The sequence below is a fragment of the Anopheles coluzzii genome, chromosome 3 (assembly GCF_943734685.1).
Source record: "Anopheles coluzzii chromosome 3, AcolN3, whole genome shotgun sequence".
NCBI lineage: Eukaryota > Metazoa > Arthropoda > Insecta > Diptera > Culicidae > Anopheles > Anopheles coluzzii.
The window spans coordinates 21957519-21977480 of record NC_064671.1 but is presented as its reverse complement, the minus strand read 5'-3'; the positions used below and the strand labels follow the sequence as shown (position 1 = coordinate 21977480).

The following is a 19962-nucleotide window of genomic DNA, read 5'->3' as shown; positions in this document are numbered from 1 at the left end:
ACACAATGGAAACTGGTTTCCACCAAGAAACGGGAAGAACGTTGGGAGGGTTTTGCCTTTTCAAACGAAAGCGTACACTATTGTGTTCTGGTGAAGATGGTGCGCGCCCTTCCTCAAACTCACTCCCCTCTGTTTTGGCAAGATGAAGGCGCTCCGGCTGTGATTGTCTGAACAGTGTGTAATTGATTTTTCTCTCCGCTGTTCGATAATGGTGCAGGATCCGTGCATTTCCGTGCAAATGTGATTTGTGCCGAACAAAACACACCAAACGAAGAGAAAATGGCAACCGTTTTAAGCTGCCAACTGTTTTGCAGATTGCCATTTACTACCAAGAAGAAGTAAGAAAAGCGGCGCAACCCCCATTGCTTGCTACATTCCCTACTCACCTTTAGCACGCGTACGACTTCGGGCGGAAATTGCATCAGCGCGGTGCTGGAGACGCGCCGATAGATCCGATCGACGAAGATGCCGGCCCGGATGGCGTGCGCCACCGAGCGGAACTTGGGCTTCTCGTCCGACTTCTTTCGCGTCGTCGCCAGCTGCCGGGTGAAGGTGGATGCCAACCATTCGCGCACCTCGGGCGGTACCGCATCCGGCTGCACCTCGGATAGTTCGTCATCTTCGTCCGCCAGGCGCCTGTTGTTTTGTGTTTGCGGGTGTGTAAGAGTGTGTGTGTTTTTTTTCCCCATTTCGTTACCCAAAAATGGCGCGATAACCATTTTGTGAGATAAGAAAGTGGAAAAGGGGAAGAGAAGATAAAAACAACGTTCCGTTAGTAGCTGTCGGTGTTTTTAGTAAAAAGAAATTGCAAAAACAAAACATGTTAAATATAAAAAGTAAGTTAAAAGAAATGAAACGAAAATAGAGAAGAACAATAAACTAATTAATCAATAACACTATAATACTACTTTTATTAGCTTCAAAAAAATACAAACAAATAAAATAAGACAAGCAGCATATTAATGAGTAGCTTTTACATACAATCTAAAATAATTTAAAACCAAATGTAAAACCAAAATCACAAAAGGAAGCAAGTAAAGGGTTTCTGCACACGGAGACAAGCTGCTGTTGATGGAAGGATGCTACGTAGCAAGGAGATCGTCTTTTGGTCCGTTTTTAGTCCTTTTTTGATTGTGCTCTGTAAATGACTAAATCATAAATATAATGTGCCCCCCAAAAATAGTACAATAAGTGCAAATATATTATACTGACGAGTGTTTTTATCATATTTCTTTTGCTCGTTTGCTCCTTTTGGCCATTGGGTTTGTACGAATGGCTTCATATTGCTCCTTACATTTCCAATACATTTTCAAATAAAAGTAACAATTCAAGTTTATTACCTTCTAAAAGATCATTAAAAGTAACTATTAACATTTCTTTTAAAACAACACATCTAAAAACTGTCCCCGTTCATTACGGCAAACTAGTCGCTCGACAGACGACAAACCGATGGCGTGCAAAAGTGCAGTTTATTAGCAACGGAAATTTATCCCATTGTAAGTGCGGTGCAGTGCGCTCTAGTCCAATGCCATAAACGACAACGACGATGATGATGATGGTTCGGAACACTTTATTGTCCTGCCATTCGTACTGTCCCATCATTTTGCCCCAGAGTGTAGTGTGTGGGTACGCTCAGTGGGAAGAGGCAGATCAGTTCTTTGACCGTTCGATTGGTTGGCGGTGGCTTTTCCATTACGAAATGGTGTTTGCTTTTCCTTCGCTTGCCCGTTTGCCAACTCCATTACAAATGGTTTATTGGCGTGTGAGGCGTTTTCCGGGCAGTGTTTTTATTTGTCGGTTTTAAAAAGGAAAAAGAAAGTCCAATTACATAGGTGTTGGTACCGGTTTTGTGGTACGGTGATTGTCCCATTCGGTGAGCGGTTTTGTAATGTGGAACAAATGCATTTGGACTCGAATTTGTTTTTTTTTATTCGAGAGAAGCATAAAATGGATTTATAATGTCATATATAATTTTCAAGAGAAGTTTTCCCTTGCATTTGACGTTGGTTTTGTGCACACTTCAACGCATCAACCATAAAATATTAGATTTATTATCGATAAATAGAAAGAAATGATGTGTAATTTTAAAGCGTGAAGTCTTCTTTTCCTTGCACCAGGTGAAATATTAATTCAAAACTGCACGCTTTTGTATTCGATCAAAAAAAGCTCTCAAAAGCTTTGTTTCTGTTCACTCCATTCGTTGTGTGCAATATTAATTTCTATTCTGAAAGAGAGAGCGAGGAAGCGAGCGAGAACAATTTCAATTCCGCTGCGCTGTCTACTGTGATATGCAAGGGAAAGTGGGGCAAAATGGGCTAAATGTGCATGTGGGGCAAAATGGACACCTTCTATTTAAGCATTGTTTCATTACAAATATACATTCCAATGCTTAAAATGTATTCACTGCTGTGTTCTATGAACACCTGGTAAGTTTTATAACCCTTTAATAACAAATAACCAAGAAAAATGCGAAATAACATTAAGTAACAAATTTATGTAATTTTTGCCACTTCGAAAATATACTCAAAACCAGTGTCGCAGAGATGCTTGAGAGTTTTACATGGTATATTTTTAAAGATATGATATTTCTATACATTTTGTCTGAAGAAAGTGAGGCAATCGAATGAGTATTTTTACTAATATAACAAACAATACAACTTGCTTCACTTGGGGCAGAATGGGTAGTTACGCTTGGGGCAAAATGGGCAGATGCTTTTGACATATGGCGCTTGGTGTGGCTATGGTGTTATATTTGTCCTGCCAATTATGGTAACAGGCACAGCTTCAAAAGAATCGATTTTGTAGATTGAAACATGTAAAAAGTGTTTTAATTTTGATAACATATTTATGGAAGAATTTTGAGGCCCTTCCTGAACAGCAAAACAAAAGATAGGCTGAGAATACATTTTACGAAATGAGCGCAAAAGCATAGACAAATGCCTAAGTGCAGTTTATTTATTTATTTATTTATGTCGTCAAAATAGCATCACGTAAAAAATCAACTTTTATTTTACACTTTTTTCGTGTGCTTAAGTTATTTTCAGGCTATGTGGCAATTTTTATCCATAGATAAATCGTGGAGGCATGTAATAATGTAAGCCTAATTTATATTTTGTGGCATATTCAAAGGAATATTTATTATATTGCTAAAAAGGCCCAATGTTGCTCCACTTTCCCCTATGAAACATGAGCAAAAATGAAATTGCGATGAAAACATGTTCCGTTTTTCGAGTAGTCTCTCTGTCTGTGTGAATGTGTATGTGTGTGAAAGGAAGCAACCCCCCTCCCTCCCCCCCCCTTTAACCCAATACACTGTAATAACGCATTTTGATGGATTGAATCGCTGATTGAAGGAACATAAAAACAGTGCGCTTCCTGCCGGTAGCAGCCCGAACGCAGGTTGGTTGTGGCGTTGTTTTGTTGCTTTTCTCTGGTCCGGGTTTACAACTTTTATGCCGAACTTATCAGGCGTGACGATAAAAGCGTGTGTCCGATTTTATGGTGCACCGCTTATTCAATTACTGTTTTATGGTTAAAATTGCTGCATGATTTTTCTTGGAAAAGTGTGTCTGCGTCTGTTGGTAGATTGAATCTTGAAATTAATTTTAAAATTTAATTTACATTCTTTATTTAAAAAAAAAACACCGAAATGCATTTACAAAATTAATCCTTTGCTGAGAATGAAATGGCATGTCGAACGATGTTCGTTCGAAGTGTCTGAATCGTTGAAAATGGCTCTTCACTGATTGAAAGCGCATTTCCTTCCATCCATCAATTGTAATTGGCGTGAAAGCTTGCCCAAACAACAACAAAACCAACATGCAACGAACGTTTCGCTTCCATTTCGTGCTATGCGCTAAAAATTAATCACCTGCTCGGTACAAAGAGTACTTTTTGTTGTTAAAAATAAATCGCCTTTTTTTTGCTTGCTTTTGCGCCGTTCGTGGGAAATAAATTTGGGCGGCTTTTATTGAGGCTTGTTTCAATTAAATTGTAAATTTTTTGCTTAATTGTCAAGCTTGACCGATCATCAAACCCATAAAATGAATCATTACGAATGAATGGTCGTAAATGGGAGCCAAAATCAATGCTGGACTGTTCCATTTTTTGATGAAGGTAAATTAAATTAAGGTTGGCAAAGTATGAGATAGTGAGATAAAAAAATGGGCAGAAAGATTCGAATATCGAAAACTTTTATTTTTTTCGTTTCCCGGGTAATGATGGTTGAAATGAAAATGCGGTCATGTGTTAAGTTTGGCACATGGAGGGAAAATGGGTTTCATAAAATACATTCGTTTTAATTCCAAATCAGCAGCTGTTTCTTTAAATGGTAGGAACAATATTATTTTTCTAATGTTTTCAGTGATATTCATCCGCTGAGTGCATTCGTTTTAATGTAAAATTAATTATAAAATAATAGTGTTATGGGGTAGAATTTTAATTGCATACTGTACGGTAAGGCAAACAATGCATGCATGTCGCTGCAATATAATACAACGGGAGAAAAACCATTTTCGTTGAACAGGGTCTATAATCATGCTGAGCGGAAGCTTCATTCAAATGGGGTTGACATGCAAATGCTCCATACTATGCTTCGTGGTCGTAAAATTGCAACTGTCCAGCACAAAACGATCATGTCCGCGGAAGGTAACAGGCAGTGTGTTACAACCTGGTTTGTTATTTGTTGCTGTTTTTGTTTGCAAGATCGTTCCTCCGGCTGCGTGCAGTGTAGAAAAACAATCACCCATAGCCTGGTACATAATGTCCAGCAGCTCGATTGCTTCCGACCGACGGGGACGAACGGATAAAACAAGCCGTGTACGTACGGTCAACCCGGGTACCAACCGGTGCAATTAACGACAACTTCCGGTTCGCGTTAATGGGTCATTAGATGGGGACAGGATCGAAATGTCCCTTTTCACTGTGTGTGTGCTGTTTTTTTTTTGTTTTTTTACAGACTGTAAAGCCAAAGGACAGGATCCCTAACCGTACGCGACAACTCCCGTCCCCGCCCCTACTCTAGATCGCGGTTGAATTGCTTTATAATGAGCGTGTGCACCTACCCGCCTTGCTTCCGGGACTGTCTTCCTTCCCCACAGCCTTTGCCACGGCCACGAAGCCGGTAATTGCGGAAAATGATATTTAGTTTAGCATTGTTTTAACTGTACGCTCTCGCTTTTATTATGCGCCAAAGCGACCGTACTAGTTCTAAGGGGGAGACGTGTAATTAGTGAGAGCCGCCGGTACGCGGCGGGTTCATTATTATTGTTCGGCGCTTGCTATTCATGTGGAAATTCTGCGCTGAAAATATTGTCGCTGTTCTAGACGGGGGAGGTGTTTTTTTAAATGTAAGTGGAAATTTAATTGTATTAGTTTTGGATGATTAGATTTACTTTTATTTAGCATTTGTTTAATTTTATCTTGTTTTATAACTATGGTGTTGGATAGAAAACTCGTAGTGGCAATGTAAAATGTACTGCTAATAATATATAAAATAGCTATAAATGATGTTATTCACATAGAGCAGACAACTAGAATTTAAATGTCCATAATTTCCGCTAAAAAGCCTATTCTTCTTCTTCTTTGGCTCAACAACCGTTGTCGGTCAAGGCCTGCCTTTACCTCTTGTGGGTTTGGCTTTCAATGACTAATTGATTTCCCCCCATAGCAGGATAGTCAATCCTACGTATGGCGGCACGGTCTATTTGGGGCTTGAACCCATGACGGGCATGTTGTTAAGTCGTACGAGTTGACGACTTTACTACGAGACCAAAGCCTATTATTATATACGAAAATATTGTTACGTCTTTTGATTGAACGATTTCATTAATATTGATTACGGCCGGATTGTAAACGTAACGTTAAAAGTTCTGTTCCAAAAATTCTATTCCATGAAGTAAAGAATGTAGAGCTATCGAGCTAATGAGCATGGAAATATCCTGAAGAAGATAGTAAAGAACACTAAGACAGAGAAAACCTTTTTAATACTTCTTCGTGTGGTGACAGTTGAAACAAGGAAGCGAGACAAAACAGGAATAATAAGGTCATGGCCACGTTATTAAACTTGACCTACTTGAGCTGATTGACGCATTGGAGAGAGTTTGTTTTTTTTGTGTGGTGAAAAAGAGATAAAAATAACTTGTTTGATGGTTTGTTCATTTTAAGAAGCTATTGATTTTCTTATGCCATTGGCAACAAAACACCACAAGTACCAGGCGTCTCCACCGAGGCACTAAGTTCGGAAATTGATTTATACCGAACTAAGGGATAGTGGGAGAATTATGATTTTTTAAATGATTTCATGAATAGTTTACTCAATAAATGATTAAAACAATTCAATAAAATTAATTACAGCTTTATAATCTTCTGCAATTGATTGAGATCAGGTGATCAGGAAATGATGCCTCAAAGCCTTCAGTAAACTATGCTAAAATGGATGTTTTGTATAACTATTCCACACAAACCCAATGCCTTCCAGCAAAGTATGTCTCATACAACCAAGGTACGTTTGTAGAATCTTACTCGATTATTCGCCTCCCTTTGAAGTACCCCACAATCGTGCGCACGATTGTTTACAGAACGCCAGCAGAATGTAATATCTTTCTGCAGCCTTCAGCTGGTGAGTTTGCTTTTAGTTAATTAAACTTTGCAGCAGCAAACCACACGCTCAACTCACTTGCCCTAAGCACTACTACCACGAATCTGCATGCATACTGCACGCTGCACATATGAACGGTATAGCAATTTCTCTCCTTATCAGCACAAACGTGCATGTTTGTGCATTCCGAGAAAGCATATCGGGCTTTGCTCATTATCGACCCTGCACTGTAGCGTTCGTTCTCGGGGTTGCGAGGGACAGAAGTTTGTAGAGATGAAAATCATAAGCCACATTTAATTTCGCCTTGTGAGCCAACTTCCAAGACTTTTGAGCATATATAGGAGCGCTTGAGCGAGGCGTATGTGTGTGCATGAGTGGCTGAGCGGGGCTCGTTGTTTGGTAGGTTAAAAGGTACGGTTTTAACCACACACCGGAACTGACGAGTAACGCACACGCTTTGGCTTTTTCAAGTTTCGTGTACAAGTTTGAGACACAGGGAATACAGGGGGAAAGTTTGTTTGGTGAGTTTATTTTTCGGTTAAAATTTCCCCAGTCCATCCGTCGGCTTGGCTTGGTGCGGTGTTTGTTGCCAAATTTGTTGTACATTTCGTACAGTGGGGAGCTTTTTGTGGCTTAAACTTTGGCTTTTGGGTTAAGACGTAACTGTACGTGGAAAGATTTGCACGAGTGCGTATTTGCTTCATTTGATTAGCAGAAGTGAACGCTTAGCGCAAAACGTTGTTTTACGTTTGTTGGATAACATTTTCTTCTTTCTATCTCTTTTTAACAGCTAACTATTGTGCGTTGTGCAGCAACTATCCGAAAATTTTGTGTGTGTGCGGTCGTACAAGTTGGAAAAGTTCATCAGTTTTAATCACCACACCTTCGCTGTTTGCCGGAGGAAACACCTCATGGGTATAAAATCCAACCATTGAAAGTGAAGCTGTCTAAAGGTAAGTTTTGCGGGATTAAGATTTCCATCTCCATTCAAGCTGTCGATGGTTTTAAACCTTCCGCACCATATGCTGCTACCCCCTCTCTCGGGTACATGATCCCTAGCCAATTCCGAATCGAAAACAAAGCCATATCATGTAAAGTTTCGCTCCAGCGACTACTAGCAGGAACGGAGAATGGAAGGCAAAAGTTCGGCACTACACGGCACTGCTGCTCGGTTACATGAATTAGGGTAACGTTTTTGTCTTATCGTATCGTATGCTGGTTCAGTGAATTTCCAAGCACCGCCTTTGTTGATGGAATCTGAACACTTACAGCAGTGAAGAGTAAAACGTAAAAGCGGGATGTTATATCATTCATCCATCAGAGCTTAGGAAGTACCAACAGAAGAAACTATCCCTTCACAGCTTATATAAATACACAAAAGTGTTGCTATTGTTCTATTGATGGCACTGTTTCTGTTGAGACTAAAATAGTGAGCGGAGTTGAGCAGAAGAAATGATGAGCGTTGATGAATGGAAAAAGTGAAAAGCCAAGAGTGTACCGTGGGTTTTAGACGGCAAGATGTGCTAACAACGGCAACAATAAGACAATGTTATGCCATTCAATGGTATTGTATTTTAAAACGGGACATGATAAACAACACAGAAAACAAAATCTATTGACTAGAAGGAGGAAATGTAAACGTTCGTTCTGTTTCTGTACATTTTCTGCTCGGAAAGGCACTCATTTCTTTTACAGTCTTTAGTTGCAATTCAAAATTGTAATCACTTTGAATGTCTATTTTTTTATTAGCTACTCTCTCTGTATTTTGAACTAGCACTTCAAACTCAACCTCATCTCACTCATACTTAACCATAAAGCGAACGGATGCTGGTGTAATTCATCAAAGAACCATTCATTACGGCTGTCGGTCGCATTGTAATTAAGTGGGAGACCATTTTAAGCCCGCGTTGTACATCGTTTATCATCGAAAGTAGGATAAAGAGCGGGTAAGAGTGTGTCGTTAATTCAATGTGCTTTTGCTTCCCCGATCAATCCCACCTCAAGTGCACCTTGGATACTACGTGGCACGAGAAAGGATAACGAAGTAGATAATTAATAATTAAATAAAGGGCTGAACCAAATCGTTTCCTATGTCAGGTAAGTGTATTCTTACAATTACAATGAGCTTTGCGGAAAGGTAAGCACTGGAAGCGTTGTTAGCGTTGCTAAATGGATATGTTCTCTCGCTGTAGTTGTCCCTGAAAACGCTCTGGATAGAGAATGAGTTTGTGGAATGAATTGAGTAATTATGTCCTAAGAAAAGCTTGATGAGCTAGGATCAAGTGTAGAGATATTATATTTCTTTTGTTTCAGTTGACAGTTGCCGGATTGTAATAGGTTACTTTTAGGCACTAGAGAGAGTTAAAGTTGCCAGCTGTTAAAGTGAAAATATTGCTTTTGGTTTATATTTTGCGAGGTTTATATTATTTGTTTTAAGTGTTGTGTGAGAAATCAATTGAAACACTATCAATTAATGAAGGTAAAATGTAAACAATGACTCCCATTGATGTAATTCATAATAAGATTCCATGTACAGTTGAATTGATATAACGTTTGCATTAAAAAAACTGGTCTCTCTACAGCTGACGTTAGAAAACAAACTAAGAGTGATAACTTATTTCCATGAACATCCATTGAAAGGTAAAAGCTTAATCTTACTTGCAAAAATAAATCTAGGACCTTGCGAGCTGCCTGTCGTCAGCTATCCGGTATTTTCACCATGTCGGGCGAAGACATGCGTGTAGACATGCTTTAAAGTCTACCTTCGATTTTTATAAATTCTTCCTATGCTCTAGCAACAAAATTGTTGGAGGAGAGCGTTTGGATCATGTTTGTCTACAAAAAATCGATAGGACACAGCTGGGAGATTTTGGACTGGTTTGCGGACTAGGATGTCATAACGAAATTCCGCTGAAATACGCCTAAAATGATCGTATTGAGTTTTGGTGTTATTGTTTGTCACTGCGAAGCCAGTGTACGTGACATCTACTTCCTGATATGTATGTTCATGTGCCCCTAGTACTATTTCACTGTTTGGCCGGTTGCATCGATTTTCCAGCCAAGCGAACACAGAGTCACTCTGTCTTCATTTTCTGCATTTTTTGGAGCTTCTAGTCGCGCAGGGACATCGGCCATTCGTAACTGGACTTTCGATACTCTGATTGTTGTCTAATAGTGCGAAGATGTTGTAGATGCCGGAACAGATTTTTACGACGTCCACAAACTACAGCAAGGAGTCCGTTTCAGACTAAACGGGGTGCCGATCTTTGATCGTTATATTCAAGTAACAGAACACTTTTCAAGTGTATTTATGGCATCACTATTCTTGTCGCGTGTGTATATAATTATTTGCTTACTAGTAAATGAAACTGAACTCTTGACTTTTTGATATTCGCAAATTGGTAATGAAGTCCACTATCTGTATGGATTTGTGGTTGAGAAAGATTCAATTGAAATTTGATCGAAATTGGAAATCGATGGTTTTCAATATTGATTTAAATAAATGTATATTTGTTGCTTTTATCACACTCTACCAACCACTATCTAATTTCCGTTAGAGAACTTTCATCCCTACTAAGCAGCTCAACAGCGACATCCTGCGAGCAAAAGGTGTCAATTCCATTTGGGATTATGTTGTGCGTCCTTGTGTGTTGAAATTCGCACTCGAATAAAGCACGGCAACCTACTCGCTACCAGTTTTTACGCCAGTCTTTACGCGAGCTCTTACACCGTACTCGTATACTGCTTTTAATCAACGCAAGCGTTAACTGCGAAGCGTACTTTGCTTACTTGACACCATCATAAGCACAGGCTCGAGTAAGAGTAAGCGCGCAAAGGAGCAAAAGGAAACGCAACTCTACGACTCATCCGCACTCGCTCGAGAAAGGCGATAGGAGCGAGCTGTGTTTCGCGCTGGTTGGCTTATGAGTTATGCAAAGCATATCATTGACAGTGGCACACGCCGCCAAACGACACTTCCACCTCGCCCCGTAACCGGGTGTGGATTTTGTGGAGCAAGATTTACTTCCCCGTTCGGTACGGTGATCGCACACTGTCCTGCCCTATTCAAAGCTACTTTACGCAAGATTCCGATGTGCTGGCAAAGCTGTATGGCTCCGTTCTCCCTTTAGTAGAGGGCGCCTCTTTTCGAGCGGATTGCTATCGTTGCCAGGAATTTCGTTATAAATTTTAAATCATCTCCTTTGCACTAGCGGTGCGGTATGCGGCTGTGAAACAAGGAATGGGGCGAACCATGTTTGCATGCTTCTGGTGCCGACATGGTGCACCACCACGCAACACCGCAGCCTCTGTACGGCGAGACATCGTGATCGTGCCCAGCGCCCGTTGGGAGCGATGGAAATGCTACGAACCTATATATACACGCTGAAAAACATGCATGTGGGGTACCAACCTCACCAGAACACGGTCGGTGAAAAGTATTTGAAACATCGTAACATTGGAAAGAGTGGAGTTTTCGCTTGCTGGGTTTTTGTTGTCAATGTCCGTTCTGTTGGACGGCCTCCTTGGGGAGCAAAAGGAGCTACAAGGGGCTGGGAAGGCCGATCGTCTCTTTCGAACCATCGTTGAAAGCTTTCCCTCGACCGACACCGGAAGAGAAGGGGTAGGGAAAAATGAGGAAGTTTTTAACGTCTGAAAAACGGCGTCAAGCTTACCGCTGTACCACGGAGAGATTGGTACGATGGCTTTCACCCGTACCGGATGTCCGTTGCATCGCCTTGCCCTCCCCTCCCTGGCGATGTAGAAATTTCTTCCGGACGTAATTTTCAGCTTGCCGTGTCATGTGGCGTAGTACGTGCGCACGTTTTATGGGTGTATGTGTTTACATTTAAACGCTACGTTCAATTAGATGTGAAACATATTCATCCCGAGCGGTACACGATGACATGCAGAGCGTGTGTGTGTGTGTGTGCGAGTCTGTGATCCCCCCTGGGAGAATCACCGGAGGAGGCACCACTGGTACCGAACATCACAACGAACCAACACACGCAGTGCTCTTCTATATGCCATTAAAATTCCATATCCTTAAGTGATTATTGCGAATAAATTCGGTGTGTACATTCAGGGCCGACCCGAACGCGGTCTGGAGTGGAGTTTTCGAAAGTATGCAAAACTCGTGTTTACCCGTGAGGATGGTGTGGAGGTTCAGGACGGTGGTCGGCTCCTCCTCCAGGGTGAATACTCCAAAGGCATAAAGACATGATGGAGAGTTTGTAGCGCAGCGGCATGTGGTACTGTTTTCGTAATGAAATTATTCCTTCCACTAGACGCAACGGCAAATTCCAACATTTGTCTCTGTAAGGGAATGAGTCTGATGATGATGATGATGTACCATCCGGACAGGAATTTGTTTCCGTGTTCGTCTTGCCAGACTGACGGAGGGTTTGAGGTGTGTGTGTATCACTTTTGATGTCTGTATGCTGCACGGTGGACCTACCAAATTGAGCGTGTGTTTTCGTTCATGATTGGATTCAATATTTCAAAAATTGCTTGTTTTGTTGGTTTTTACCTATATTTTTAAGCTCAATACAGGATCGGTCTTGTTTGCATTGCTTAATGATGTGTGTATTAAATTCAAATCAAGTCATTTATGATAGAAATTGGGAGTAACGTTTCGGCTTCATAAGATTAGTTTGGATTGGAACGTCAAATCGAAAATGCTTCTTCGACACTCAAACCAAAACAAATCTAAAAGATGATGAAATCAAATATTTTGTAGTGAAGTCATTATTTGGAAAAGGATTATCTACTTTAAGCTTTCATAAATCATCGAAACGCATAAGATAAAACGGTCTGTATATTTTACAGCTATGTATATAGCCGTAATACGAATCAAAATACGTGCGGTCGTTTTAACTATTAAATTTAAGAGCCTTATAGTTTATGTTGCCATAAAAATATGCAACCATTCCGCAGCTACGGTGCTGTCAAAACATAATACGAAGCGAATTTTATGTTTCAATCTAGCGGAGAATTGCTTATTTGAGCTCATATGAATGACAATATACAGAATGAATGAATGAATGAAAATAAAAAAAATGTATCACAAATCTCTTTCATAGAATTTTTTAACAATATTCATTGTGTAAAAATCAGTTGACAATTTCTTATTTGATGCAAATACCACAGCTACTTTAGACCTGTCTTTGCCACTTATGGCTAACTTAATTCTTTGACTCGTGATCACTAATAATGTTTTAAACCATCGAAAGCTTACATTTCCAAAAAGGAAGAGTATACAATCACTCATCATCCAATCCTTTTCCCACGTGCACTGTGCTCCGTGAATCCCAAAAAAAAAACGACAGTTTTAATTCCTGACGCTATTCATTTGTGCCGGATTAGTAGCAGAGCAACCCAGCGCCTTTTGCGAGGCCCAGGATTAAGCACTGTTTAAAATATTTGCTACACGGCCTGACTTGTCGTGTCTAATTAAAATCGTCCAGCAAGGATCAACCTTATCGCTCGCGTGGCACTTTTTCGGCGAAAATTAATCATTTACAGCGCCAAATTCCTCTTGATGGCGATGACAATGGCAATGGCAGAGTAGGAAGAAGGAGAAGGCAGGAAAAAAGGATGCTCAAACTGCCACCCCTTTTGCTAATCATTAGGCTTATTTGTGGGTACAGCCAAGAAGGTCCTATCGCTTCAATTTACCCCTGAAGGCCCTCCGGAACCTAGCGGTTTCAGGAAACGGGAACGCGAACCCGAGAGTTTAGGAGGAAAAGGAATACAACATCGTTCAACTACCGGCTCTGGGAAAAGCTTCACCAGCACGGGTCGAGCTTTGATGGTGATGGAGTTAAAATGTTCTATTTTCGTTTAGAAAAAGGTCCAACCACTCCCAACCGTTGTCTCGTGCCGGGAGGATTATAAGTTCGTGTCCCACCGGTATCGGTCGGTCATTTTACGGCCAATTTATTGTGTGCTTGGTGCTACTATCGTGTCCTGGGTGCGTGCGTGTGTGCGTATATAGAGTGATAGGAGTACAATAGTAAAGATTTCCAATTTCAGATCCCAAAAAAAAACCCAACCCAAACAAATATGGGAAAAAGAGACCACGGCTAGTCTGGTAGGGCGCTGTTCGATCGAATTCGATATTAAAGTTCCCCCTATTTGTATCATAACGTACGACCCGTTTTACATACTGTGGTCGCAGTACAATGGGCCGCACTGGTTGAAGAAGCTTTATGAAGGGATTTTGGAATCGACTTTTTGGGATACTCTTTTGAAACGACAGCGTCCCATTCCGGATGGGTTTGATGCATGTTGCTTCATATAAGCTTGCACGTTGAAAAATCCCTGGACCCTGGCTTTCAGCATCACCTGACCGGCTGTGCCGAAGATGAAAGAGCTTGTGGACAGTGGAAAGAATTTGAAATGAATGTAAAGCCATTTTTTAGTGGTAATTGTGTTTCCCTCCGATATGAATTCATTTATCTGCGCCTGTGTTTTGGGTTCTGGGTTCGGTAAGACAGTAAGGCTTTCATGGGGATAAAGCAAATTATTTCCAGCAACGTATGGGTGGGTTTTGGTGTCGTTACCATACACAACGAATAGCTTTGTTTTCGGCAAAGCAAAGTTAAACAGATCTTCTCAAAATGCGGGGTAGCGATCAGAAACTGCAATTTAAAACTGTGTCTTATGAATAGCGAAATGGCGTCTGCCAGCAATGCACACGCCCCGAAAATTGCATCCCTCTTTGCTCTAACGAAGCTACCCGTGACGACCAGTGAAGCACAAAAGCGTGTCAGCCTTTCCGTTGCACACAGAAGTGGGCAAGAAAGCGTAGCAGCTTCCTTCCCAAGAAGCACAATGCACAGCACAAAAGAAAATGCTCCAGAAACCCATGGTTTTGGCGAGCGAGTGTTCTAGTTTTACTGTCGCCTACGGGTCGTGTCAGGCTGTAAAAGGCGAGCTCGCGTTTCTCGCACGCGTTGGGGAGTCGGCACCACCGAAAGCGAGATAATTTATTAGTTCAGTGCCGAGCGCTTGAGCTTTCTCTGTGTCTGTGCGTCCGGCTGCTGTTCGGGAAACAGCTGCTTTGGAACGGTTCCAACTGCTGGGTGGGTCCGTGCAGTGGGCCAAGAAGGAACCGGGTTTTAGAGGGTTGGTTCGGGATTGCTTTCAATGCTTTCGGTGTCGAAAGGGAATCGTTCTGGCGCCGTTGGTTTCGCGGCAAACTTCAAAGCTGTGCCAGTTTTGGCTGGGCAACGCGTGCACAGCGTGTACCCAATTGTACTGTTTGGCATTGTTTTTTCTTTTTTAGAAAACAACCATGCCGTAAAAGGTGGCAAGGCCGGAAAGTGCCCCAGAGGTCGTTTCGATTTAACCACCAGAAGCATAAATTACGCGAGTCTCGTGATTCACCACCCGCTAGAGGACGGTTGAACGCAGTGGCTTTACGAAAGGAGCTTTCGTGCGGGGCTGTAATTTTTCGGGTGGATCATTTTTGGCACACTTTTATTGTTGCGAGACCTGGTGCGGGCCAAAATCTGGTGTGTGTACCGTTTTGCGAACGTGCACAATCGGTGACAGGCTTATTATGCTGCTGTGGTTCTGCATTTTTTTGTTCGGCAAATGGATTTACACCACGACAAAGAAGATTGTGTGTTTGTGTGTTTTGGCGCCGACCTTCGAGTGCCATTTTGCAAAAACGGCTGTAAAATTCACTGTCATTGTCATGGTTAATGGTGTTGCTAAGGGAGCGCATCATCTAATGGCAATAAAGGGAGCCAACAGACGGACCATGTTGTGTAGGGTGGAAGTGACAAATAAATATGCACAATAATTGGGGGGCAATAATTTCCTATCCTTAAGCTTTGTTGTCGTACGAAGAGTGTTTAGAGCTTTATTTTTTCCCTTCCGTAATCACTGAAAGATTTGTAGAGCTTTTAAACAATTGCTAAAAGAGGGCCTTTGATTATAAGTATCTGAAACTAAAAAGCTACAATTATATTTAATAATATCATTGCAGTCTTATATATAATCAAAACTGTTCTAATTCACCTTCAACTGAATCACCAGTTCTTTTGTGATTTTACATGTATGATCTTTTATAAACTATTTCATCGAAGAATACCAGCTAAGCTAAGCGTAAAAAACAACTTCCATAAAATCAATTTCATCATCGCAAAGCCACCGAGTAATTCATTTAAACAAAAGCAAACCACAAATTGAAGCATTAGCGCTGGTGCTTCAATCATCACTTTTGCTTCGCTAACCAACCACACCACACCACACCTTGTGGAAAACAAAGGATGAATTAAAGCTTGCAATGGAGTTGCAAATTGAATTTTGCACATCGTTTTCGCTCTTCCCTGGTCCCTGGTCGCGCGTGCCAAAACTTTTCGATCAACGACATTGACGGCAAAGTGGTAATCGTTGCGCCCACCAAAGCACCAGTGCCAGTGTGTTAAACTTTTCCTTCTCTACGCCTCGGTACGGCGAATTAAATCAACGTTTAGTGCAACCGCCCCTGTCCAACGTGGGACCAACTTTTCAACCACGTTTGAAAGGATTTTTCGGTTCGATTTGTTCCGCCAAACGTTGGTGTGGTGTTGAGTTGATTTGGGAGAATGTTTTTTTTTTCAAATCGTGACCACTGTACAAATGTAACTGGAAATGCTGTTTGAATGTAGTATTGTAACTGATTTATGATATGATTTTTTTATTCAATTTTTGCATGTTATTGGGCTGCGAAAGAGCCATAAAACAATATTTTACATTCATTTTTATGATGAGTTGTAAGAGTTTCAGCAATATTTACATGCACAAAAGAGGAATTTTGAGCCGTAACATCAAACAGTTAAATATTTTATAATATTTTGTTGATAAAAAATACAAAAATACTGAATAAATTTACCATTCAAGTTCATTTACTTCTTCATGATCGTGCAAAAGCATGGCCTCCTACTCCATGATATCCACTGCAGATGCACTTACCATTAAGCTTACAATTATGACACTCAAAAGACATTTAAGCTAAAGCTCTCTGAAGCTTTAAGCCCTCGTTTTTTTTTTAAACAAAACATAATGGTATTAGTTTACAGCTGTACAATATTTTACTCGCTCACTGAAAGGACGCACCGCAGCACTAATGCATTAGCACTTTCGGTGCGGTTCGTTGAGCGCCCTTTTCGGTGTGCACCGTTCTGTGTGACAGCTTTGGCTGCTTCCATCGCATTCATGCACAAAGCTTGTGCTAGTAACTATTTACAATCGCGCTCCGCTTGATGGTTTTACCCACCGTGCCTGAAAGTTTGCCATTTTTCAAATGCATTTGAATATACATTCATAATTGTACCGCAGCGTGAAACGGGACAAAGATCGAAGCGAGCCACAATATGGTACAATATTTAGTTCGCCCTTGTATTCTGAACATAGCAAACTAGTTTAATAGTATGTTTTTCAATTGCTTCCCCCCCCCCCCTTGCTGCTGTCATGGTGCCGCTGATAAAAAAGCATATTGTATTACTACACTCCTCACAAGAGTCAAACCGGAGCAAAAGTTGCCTTTAATGATGGTACGTTGTGTTCCATGGAGAATCAGCGTTCATTAGAGCAGGGAGAAACAAAAAGCAAGTAAAGAACGACCAGCACGGAAGCGAACGCTAATAAGCCGAGCGCGAGTTGTTTGCACTGGAAATAATTTACATTCAATTCAGCGAAACTTTACAGTTTGCAGTACAGTTTGCGCTTCGCACCGGGGAGCTTGAGGGTAGGGTGAATGCTTCGTTTAATAAGAAGTTTATTGGAAGAATTGCTTTGTAAAGCGCAAAGTTGAACTTATTGGCTGAATAAATAAATCCCATCCAGTCTTTGTTTACTTACTGCACCAGCTCCTTAATAAGGCTATGAAGTATGGAGTGTAAAAGATGGGAACAGGATTTAATAACATTATTAATTGATTGAGAATCGCCAAGGATGTTTAATAATTAACTGCTTTCGGCAATACTCACACGGACTTGCTCCCTGCTTTCTTCGCTCTGTTGATGGTCGATTTACGAGCGTTTCTTGTTCGATACCGCAACGAACGGATACATAAATTATGCGTCGGTGGAAAAAGGTAGAGAACATCGTTCGAATCAATCCAGGTAGAACATTTCGAACATTTGCTTGAAACGTTCTGCCGAATTCCGCTTAAAATTGGCTACATTAAATTGTGCATAAAATACTCGCAACTACCACTGGGTAGTCGCTCGAAGCTCTGTTTTTGTTGCAAAGGATTTGTGGTGAAGTATGCTGGTCAAACACACGGGGAGGGGTACAAGATTGCTTCATCCTTTACAGTGTGACCAAGCTGGGCAATGACAGTGCCATTAGATAGGAGCAGCTTTCCGAATAGCGGGCTCGCCCGCAACCCAAAAACCAGAAGCGTGCCTGATGTGCCATGTTCCAACTCATTGACTGATTTACGAGCTCATGAATAATCTTGGCATTGTGTTTTGTGTGTATGTATGTGTGTTTGTGTGTGTACGTGTTTGTCCTCAATACGGGCAGCAACGGAGGCAGTACCATCATCGATGTTTAGCTTCCGGCGGGCTCGTTGCTGCACCGGAAACCACGAACCATCGTCTCTGGGAATAACGACCGTGGGAAGAGTTATATTGAAAGCTCAGCAGCATACGAAGCCTGCTGTGACAGATCGATTCGCTTGTCTGCCTTTCCTGCCACTCCTCTCCCTCCTCCCTCATTCTCTCCTTCCCAGGGATTAGTGGAAGAGCTGCCTATTCTATGCCGCCGACTGTGCCTGTGTTTTAACCACAATTTTGCTGAATAATTCTTCCTCGTTGGGCACACGGTTTGGCACATTAACCCGGAAGCGAACGGTTCCACCACTGTCTGCTGTGTGCGCAGACCCATAAATCATTGTTTTTTGACGTGGTCATGGGGGGAGGGTGATACGCTTACTATAGGCTCATCTAATGATAGTGGTTTTGGGGGTTTTTAGGCGCCCGGCATACATTTAAGCCGTAGAGCGTAGCATATTCCTTCAAGGACACGACGAGATGGATGGCATGATCCGTCATCAATCCGTTCGGCACTGTTTTAGCCTTTTTTTTATTCTCCTGTAAACAGTTAGACTGCAAAAGTGTCGTATGTGTATTTGGATGGTTTTACTAATAATGGAGAGTGTTAAACACATAAAAGGCACACAAAACACCCACGAAACGCAAGAGCTGCCGAGACTGCCGGCAGAAGGGGTAAAACAGGTCAGGCAGGTCTAATCTGTCTGATTAATGCTCAAAATTAGGCTCGGGGCAGACAAAAGTGCTCGGCTGATGAAAATTTAATAAGCTCCTGCATCGGGATGCGATCATGAAAACCGAAGCGACCGAAGCGACAAGGAAAAGGCTTCCTTCCCCGGTGTCTTGGCGGTTTTTGGCTTTAGGCTCGAATTAAGCAACGAGACTAGCGCCCCAAGAAAAAAAAGGATACGTCGTTCCATGGACCAAAGGGAAAGTCTCTGTGTTCTGAAGGAAATGATGGTCTTCCGTTTTTTTTTTGCACAATTTTACCGACCATTGAACGTAATAAGAAGCCTGGTTATATCGGGACGGGTGTTCGGTTTGCCCGTGGTGGAGCTTTAATTACATTTACGCCGACGGTGCTCGACATTGTGATTACAGTACCGGCCGATGGGATTAGCACCTTTCGCTTGGGCGGTGCCCGGCGTGCCTCAAGAGGCCGGTAGCTGAACGTGGCTGCCCGGTAGAGAAGGACAATTTTTCTTAATTTGGAAAATTATTTCACCGGAATCGCTGGCCAAGGCTGCCTATTCTGCTAATGTTCTTTTGCTAATAATGTATACGGCAAGCATTTTGTTAGACGTGAGATGGTAATAAAATTACCTTTATGTGTGTGCTTGTGCAAGGGTAATATTACACATTTTCAGGAACATAGCGTTTTTCTCATCATGTCCAGCATCGTTGAAAGAAATCGGAGTTCCAATCATTATTAAGCTCATTTATTCCAGAGCACGTTTCACGCCACAAACCAAATTTAGACTATTAATATTCCAGAACTCGGTTCTCCGACGTTCACCGGAATAATAATACGCTCAATAGGCAATCGGTCCCGTTTTTCGAACGCCTTTCGTTCCCACCTTTGTTTCGCTTGAGTGATGCGGTTTCATCGGAATGAAATTGTCCGCGTCGAATCGCACTTTCCAACGAAAGATAAAAATACAAAGCTCAACCATGGAAATGCGGTCCCGGTCCCAGGTCCTAGACAGGCACCATTGTTTTTGTACGGCTTCCCGTACCTGTGCGTTCCGCGTTTTGTTGTTTCACCCGGAACAATGTGGTTTCAATACAATGTAACACTCTTCATGCTAGCTTGAT

The 19962-nt window shown here is 41.6% G+C and overlaps 2 protein-coding genes across 13 annotated transcripts in view; one reads left to right on the top strand and one right to left on the bottom strand.

Annotated features, from left to right (window-relative positions):
• The window catches only part of LOC120956599 (dual specificity calcium/calmodulin-dependent 3',5'-cyclic nucleotide phosphodiesterase 1-like), a 267302-nt gene that overhangs the window by 7535 nt on the left and 239805 nt on the right, over positions 1 to 19962 (bottom strand). For all 12 annotated transcript variants that reach the window (XM_040378213.2, XM_040378217.2, XM_040378218.2 and 9 more), the window contains one exon: positions 387 to 636. In XM_040378213.2, the coding sequence (XP_040234147.2) occupies positions 387 to 636 (250 nt within the window). The remainder of the gene's footprint in view (positions 1 to 386; positions 637 to 19962) is intronic.
• LOC120956600 (maltase 2-like) overlaps positions 6512 to 19962 on the top strand; it is a 63561-nt gene continuing 50110 nt past the window's right edge. Inside the window, exon 1 of the mRNA XM_049609685.1 lies at positions 6512 to 7551. The gene's annotated coding sequence lies outside the window, so the exon portion shown is untranslated. The remainder of the gene's footprint in view (positions 7552 to 19962) is intronic.